Source organism: Hibiscus syriacus, unplaced genomic scaffold (genome assembly GCF_006381635.1).
Source record: "Hibiscus syriacus cultivar Baekdansim isolate YM2019G1 unplaced genomic scaffold, ASM638163v2 tig00004355_pilon, whole genome shotgun sequence".
Taxonomy (NCBI): Eukaryota; Viridiplantae; Streptophyta; class Magnoliopsida; order Malvales; family Malvaceae; genus Hibiscus; species Hibiscus syriacus.
In genome coordinates this window covers 1-7,850 of record NW_024062011.1, presented here as the reverse complement: position 1 = coordinate 7,850, position 7,850 = coordinate 1, and the positions used below count along the sequence as shown (strand labels likewise).

Genomic DNA, 7,850 nt, shown 5'->3' with positions numbered 1-7,850 from the left:
AAACCCACTTATAAAATAAAATCCAATACTCTCTATCTGAGAAAATACTCTCTTTTTTCACTTCCCTGCTTGAATGATTTTGACCTGTACAACGGCTTTGCCACAAAGCTAAAATAAATACCATAACAACGCCTTTTTTATTGGTAAATAATTGTGAAACAGAAGTAGGACCAAGCGACTAGCTTGTCCCAAGTAAATCTTCCTGCAGCATCGTCTCCAACTCAGCAGGCGGATGTCCAAATTCCAACACACCGGGGAAAGAACCACGGCTCCAACCAGCTAAAACATCAGCTACAACATTTTGATTACCATGAATATGCCTCAACTCGACAACCCACTCCAGATTCCGAAGCTCATTAACCGCACACACAAGGCCATTACCCGCCAACGCGTCCGACAATTGATACCATATCTTCGACACCTCTAAATTGTCCGTTTCCAGTTCAACTTGCATACTGTAAAACATCATGGACTGCCCATAGTTCAGCCACAAGCACGGAGCAGCGACCAATACTCCGGGAAAACCCATAGAGCCAGGCCCCCCTCGGAATCTCTAATAACTCCCCCCACAGCAACCATCGAGTCTGAAGTGCGAACAGCCCCATCGACGTTCGTTTTCACCCATCCAATCTTTGGTTTCGTCCATTTCCTCGTTACAGAGACTGAGGAACATGGTACCGCGCTCGACTGAATTGCTGTTGTAAATTCAGCGGTCAAGCGATCACAACGCAAAAGGAGCTCCTCTCTTTTGCAATAATCAGGGTCGAGAAGCAAACTACACCGAGTTTTCAATAGTTGCCGACAAATAACAGCAAATCTCATTAACAACGCCTTTTATCTGCCCTTTGCATTAGAGCCACATTAACGTTGGGCTTAAATGAAAACGAACAGCGAATAGGAATGTGTCGACCCCCCCCCCCCCATTATTTGGTCAAATAGGAAGTTAATTACTCGACCACAAAACTTTATAAGACCCCTTTGTCATTATTGAAAATCCAGATAATTCTTGATATACAATGATATATTAAGAAACAAATATATGGTTTTAGAAATAATCCAAATAAAATATAAAATGTACATTGATCAAAGCAATTACATACATTATATTAAAAACTCCACTTTATTTTTATTTAATGAACATTGAATAATGGATAATTCATGGACTGCTACATCATAGCTACAAAACATACCCATTCACCACATTTTTTTAAATCATAACTTAAACTTTACATCAAATCGAATTGACAACAAAATATAAATTGAAGTAAGCCAATAGAAATCCGACACGCATTCAAACAAACAACAATCCTACTCCAAATCCCACCTGTCATAAGATATGATTTAGTCAACAAAATCATTAAGTTAGATTAAATTAGGGAATTAATAAACGTGTTTAATCAAAATTTAAAACTGGTCCAGATGGGGTCCCGGTGACCCGCCATCAATAAATTGGGTCGGCAGCAGATGGCACTTCATACTTAAGGTAGGAAGGCCGATACCATTACACGTGTAAAATAATTTTTGCCTTTTAGTTTGAAATATATGAAAGGAATTTGTTTAAAAAAAGGGATAAGAAATTATACGAAGGAAATCCATATTTAGAATATAATAAAAAACAAGAAATCTACTTAAAAGATATAATTTTCAATAACCATAAAAAATTATTAAAATCAATAAATTCAATGATCTAATTATTCAAAAAAAAATAGAATTAATGTCGTGTATATATATATATACATACATATATATTATTAATTTTATAAGATAACATTTATAAATAAATATTAAAATGATATTTTAAACACTAAAATTTTATAATAAACATTAAATTTTAAACTTTGTTATAAAATGGACACAAGATATAATATGCCATTAAAGAACTGATCCTTGAGCCGAATAAATGAAAGAGCGAGTTGCTTACATGTCTATTTGGTGATGGCATAGATAGCATAAATGATACCAGGGATGTACCCGAAGAGGGTCAATACAAGACAGATCCAAAACTCCACCTGCATCGAAATTAATTAACGTTAATTAAAGTAAAAAACTCCATAGATATCGTAAGTGTAGACTATAGAAGGCGAAATTATTCAGTGGGAGAGAGAGAGAGAGAGAGAGAGAGAGATGATGACATGGCAACCAAACTTGAGGAAGACTCCAAGTGGAGGCAAGATGATGGCCAAGAGGATATCTATGCAGGTGGCTGTGCTACCGTCTGCCATTTTTGCTTCTTCTTTTCACGCCCTAAATAATAAAAGTTGAACTTTTTCTTTTCTTTTCTTCCTTTCACTAAGGACTGGTGGATGGAGAAGAAAGACAAAGAGATTAGGTTTCTGAGGGTTGTAGTATGTATGGCAGATGAGAAAAATGGTGGATGGTGGCAGCGAAATTTATAACTCCCCTCTGATCCACGTGTACGATTACGATTTTGATTTTGATACTGATTTGCAATATAATGTAAAAGTTCAATAAATTTAATTATTATTCTATAATAGTATAATAAATTTAAGGGTAAAGTATATTAATGGTCACTAAACTTTTCTAAAATTTGCATTTAGGTCCCCAACTTTTAAAACTTGCAATACAGTCCTCCAACATTTAGTCCGTTGGCAATATGGTCCCCGACCGTTTGACGTCGTTACACGGCCGTTAGTCCATTTGCAATATGGTCACTAAACTTTTCAAGCATTTGCAGTTAGGTCCCCCAACTTTTAAAACTTGCAACACAATCCTCAATTTCATTCTAAACCCCAAATTCTAAAATAATTCAGTTACATTTTAAATCCCAAATTCTAAAAGTTTTGACTAAGAAGAAGAAATAAAATTATATGGTTTTGGTTCAAAACTAACACTGAATATCTAGATCATTGACATGTAGTTTCAGAAACAAAAAAATTACTATATTGTACCCTTATTTTAATTAGTAAATAATATATTATTCTTATTTTAATAAATAATTAATATAATATAATTTTATTTTAATAAAATCAAGGATCTGGATATTCAGTGTTAGTTTTGAACCAAAACCATCTAATTTTATTTCTTTTTTCTTAATCAAAACTTTTAGTACTCCTTATGAAAGATATTCAGTCCATCAGAATAGAAGTGAAAGAGGGTCTTAGACTAATTTTTTTATCTTCTTGTTTGGTTTTCTTTAAATTAGGGAATTGGTTGTGAGTATCGATATAGTGAAATTGACAGGCTCAATCCGAGAGACTGTTGATACTAGTTTACTGGGAATTGTATTGATCCGACCTGTGGTTTTCGATGTCTTGTGAGCTCGTATTCTTTTTAATAAGTTCATGTTGATTATGGGACTGATATATCATGAACGAATTGAATTTTTTACATGTTTTGGAAATTTTACAGTTGAATCTGTATTGAATTATAACTTTAGAAGACAATTATGCATGCACACAACTCGAAAGGCATCAAAACAAGGTAGTATATTTGGAGCAGCTACTTGATATGTTGCTCGGTCATTGCACATTTGCACCTTCATTTCTAGCATATATATGTTTATTGCAATGTCCTCTATGTTTTACAATGTCTTTTATTGCTGACATGCCATGAATTTACAAGAATTATGGGGTCTTATGATTTTAGTTCCGCTATCTGCTTTAGATTCTCATCATGTTTGGCTATTGAGGAACATTAAACATGGATCATTAGAAGCAATTATATGTTAAAGGGTAGGTCATTAATGCATTTGCAACTGGTAATCTTGTATTTGACATCTAATGTATATCTTAAACAACCCATTGACGCCATAGCTTTTGGAGTGACTATGACCGAACCTCTTTCCCTTTATTTATTAAGTCCTCATTTTGAATGAGTTATTAATTGATATTCTTGATATATTTTAGTTATTGTTTGGATGCATGTTGTAGTCCTATAAACTAAAACTATTTAATATTTTCGCAGCCGTTGGATGTGCATGCTCAAGTTCCATCCAAACCTATTGGATTGTTATACCAAAGTGCGACAACTACGAACAAGACAAATTGGTCTTGTTACTTTTACTTCAATTATTTATGCAATAACTGTGATAGGTGCACTCTTCATGTTCAAAGTGCGGCAGTCGTTGGATGTGCATGCAATAAACCTCAAATTTATATTGAAGTAAACAATATCAATAGCAAATTCATGTTCAAAATTCCAAAACATTTCAATTACATTCTAAACCCCAAATTCTAAAATACTTCAATTACATTATAACCCCTAAATTGAAGTATTTTATAATTTAGGGTTTAAAATGTAATTAAATTATTTTGGAATTTGGGATTTATAATGAAATTGAAGACTGTGCTGCAAGTTTTAAAAGCTGGGGGACCTAAATGCAAGCGCCCGAAAAGTTCAGTGACCATATTGTAAACGGACTATCGGCGTCAAACGATCGGGGACCATATTGCAAACAGACTAAATGTTGGAGGACTATATTGTAAGTTTTAAAAGTTTGGGGACCAAAATGCAAGCTTTAGAAAAGTTCAATGACCATTAATATTATTTACCCTAAATTTAAATAATTATTTTATAATAAATTAATAAAATCTACCAAAATAATTTTATGAATTTAATAATAAATTATTTTTAAAAAAAATTAATGATGAAATCGTAGGGTCTCTAAAATTCTTCACTTAATCATGTAAGAAGTCTTTTAGACATCGAAAAGTAGTGCTAAAACTGGGGTTATGCTTCACCGTTGTGTCATGAACTGGAGGGGATAATCCCACACGTACAGCTCATAGTATGAACGCCCCCATGTGCTTGCTTTCATTGCATTTCATTTGGACCACGAGGCACTCGAATCGTTGCGACAAACCCGACGGCTGGTTTGCCGCATTAACTTGAAAAAGCGGAGGGACGGCCGGGAAGGCATGTCGCTATTATTGTAGTGAATAGCGATCACCAATCACATCCGTCATGCTGTGGCTTTCCTATCAAGATACGCAACTCGTATAAACCGGCCCCGCGTGTTTTTTCTTTCTTTCATATATTACCTTTTTTTAATCTTTGGAAATTACATGCTGGATCTTTTTCTAAAATATTAACCCATAAGTCAAAGGACAACTCTTGCAATAATTTTGACCTAACCTGGAACCGTCTGTTGCAGATTGAAGCATGAAATCATCTTCTTTTCTCACCCACATCCACGTCCACGGCCGATTCTGATTATTTTTAGGCTCGGGAAAAAATAAAAAAATGGGTTTCAATGTAAATTTTTTTAAGAAATATGTAATATAAAAATTTTATTAATTTTTTTTATTAAATTAAAAAAATAATTATTCATTATATTATAAAAGATGCCAAAAATATATTTAAGAATACAAATATTTATAAAAAAAAAATAATACATTCGATCATTTTTTGATGCAAAACCATTTATGATGACATTTGAAAATGAAATATCAATTTTATATAGAGTTTGAAAATATATAAAAATTAAAAGAAAGAATTTGAAAACGTGATCTACCTAGAATTTTAAGAACAGTCTTCAATATGATTCAAGCACGACAATTGATTATAAACAAATGTGACTTTACGTGTGAGAGAAATATGATAAATTAAAAATGAGAATAATAATTTTTAGATGAATCGTGAAACATGAAAGAGAAAAGAAACATGCTAATTATACTTAATTTTTTCCTCTCATTAAGTTTTGAAGAAAAAAATTACGTTAATAAATTTGTCCATTGATATGAAAAATCGGGGAAAGAGATTTGGTGAATTTATGGTGAGAATTTGGAAAGACCAAAATTAAAGATATTCAATTGAGTTATTTTTTAATTTTAGGAAAGAGTTGAATTAGAATTTTATAGAAGAACACATTATTAACATTAATATAAAATTTAATAATAACAATTGTCACTTTAATAAATACATGGGCCCCATTATTTTATTGGGTAAATTATATGTTTAGTATCTAAACTATCAATATTGGTCCGTTTTAGTATCTAAACTTTTAATTTTTTTCAATATCATACCTAAGATTTATTTTTTGTTTCGTTTTAGTACTCGTCGTTAAAAACTTAGTTTTTTTATTTAATTTTAGTACCCATTCAAAATTTAACGTTAAGTTTTAATTTTTTTTTTTTTGAAATTTTAGGTACTAAAACAAACCAAAACTGATAGTTTAGTACTAAACACATTAAGTTTTTAACGACGGAGTACTAAAATGAAATGAAAACTAAACATTAGATATGATTTTGAAAAAAAATTAAAAGTTTAAGTACTAAAACGGATCCAAACTGATAATTTAAGTGTTAAATGATTAAATTACCCTATTTTTAATTTATTATCAGAAAAATATTTATACTTAAAATAATTAATTTATGGGCCCTGGGCGGGTGCCCCTCCTGCCCTGGCCCAGGGCCGGCGGCCCTGCTTGCTTGATGAATATGTGGATTCCCTCCTCTTACACGTCAATACCTCTACCCTCAGCTTTTTGAAAATTAAATAAATTAATTTTACATTCTTTCTAATTATTTGTGTTTAAGTATTAAATTAATCAGAAATTCAAAGGCTTAAATACACATTTGCCCCTTGAACTATATTTTTTTTATCGAATCGTCTCCTAAAATATTTTTCGGAAGATTTGTTCCAAATCATTAACACTATTTAAATAAAGTTTGACCAATTAGAACATACCATGTCACCTTTTAATATTTATTTTTTATCGGAATAAATAAAAATTAATTGAAAATAGAAAAATGATAGCCCTAAAATACCCTCTAACCCCCACACTTCTCAGACCCTCTTCTTCCCCTTTAATTCTTCCTTAAATCTCAATCAAGCCAAAAACTTGAAAGTAGTTTAGCAGCAAACTTCTCCACTCTGCTTTCCTTCTTAATTATCTTTAACTAATCTTAATTTTCTTTCTTAATGTATAGCATTCTCGTCTATCACTTCTTTAGCCATAAAGATTCACGGTTGTCATCGCTTCCTCGGTAGAAGGGAAGTTGCCTAAACCCAGCATGGGCATGTCACAACTCATCAATCTCTTTGCTTCAAGTGGGTTCACTGTTTAAGAAATTACCCAGATTTTCTCAAGCATTGGGTTCTCTCATTGGAAAGAGTTCAGCGCAAATATCGGCAATGATTTTACTTACTCGTGCAATTGGATTTTGAAAACCCAAATGGATAAGCCTGGAATTAGAGTCACAAAGCATCAAATCAAAAGAGTCTTCACCTTCATCCATGGTGGAGATAGGGTTAACTTGATTCAAGGCAATATCACATTTTCTGAATCAAAACCCCTGGTAACAGAGGAATGAGGAAATAGTTTATGGGTTTTGGAGAAAGGTTTCGGTGGAAAATATCCATATAGAAATAAAAGCTTTGACAATGTTTGGTTTGCGAGAAATTTTTTGATATTTTCTTGGATTATTCTTTTGGAAGCCTGTAAAGAGTAAGATTGACAGAAAAGAATAAAAAAATGTGGGGCGTTGGGAAAGGGAGAGTGCACGGTGGAGGGGAGGAGGGGCATTTTGGATATATTATATAATTTTAATTTTTAATTATTTTCAATTCTTCATAAAAATAAATTAAAATAGTAGTGATGTGGTATATTCTAATTAGTATGTGAATTTTTTTAACAGTGTTAATGATTTGGAACAATCAAAATAAAGATTTATAGTTAAGGGATAAAATATTATAAAAATATTTAGGGATAATTCAATAAAAATACAATTCAGGGGCAAAGTGTATTTAAGCCAAATTTAAATATTAGATTAAAAAAAATAATTAGATTATCAATATGACGGAGGCAGGTGATATGTTTTTCTTTTCATTGAACGACTTTACTTGGTGAGTTGAAAAGCTAAAGCCAGTAAAAAGCAATAAAAACGATA

The 7,850-nt window shown here is 32.1% G+C and overlaps 1 protein-coding gene across 1 annotated transcript; it reads right to left on the bottom strand.

The window, feature by feature from the left end:
* Positions 1-1,148: 1,148 nt before the first annotated feature.
* Positions 1,149-2,367, bottom strand: LOC120193447 (hydrophobic protein RCI2B-like). Its single transcript, XM_039195936.1, has 3 exons — positions 2,133-2,367; positions 1,922-2,009; positions 1,149-1,324 (listed from the first exon to the last, which is right to left on the bottom strand). Exons 1-2 carry the CDS (start codon positions 2,220-2,222, stop codon positions 1,926-1,928), a joined length of 174 nt encoding a protein of 57 aa, XP_039051867.1. The 5' UTR covers positions 2,223-2,367; the 3' UTR covers positions 1,149-1,324; positions 1,922-1,925.
* Positions 2,368-7,850: the final 5,483 nt, after the last annotated feature.

Excerpts from the sequence above, each read along its gene's own strand:
- LOC120193447 (XM_039195936.1), bottom strand. The coding sequence starts at position 2,222 with ATGGCAGACGGTAGCACAGCCACCTGCATAGATATCCTCTTGGCCATC. Across the intron at positions 2,010-2,132 it reads TCCTCAAGTTTGGTTGCCAT|GTGGAGTTTTGGATCTGTCT; the intron begins GTCATCATCTCT and ends ATTTCGATGCAG.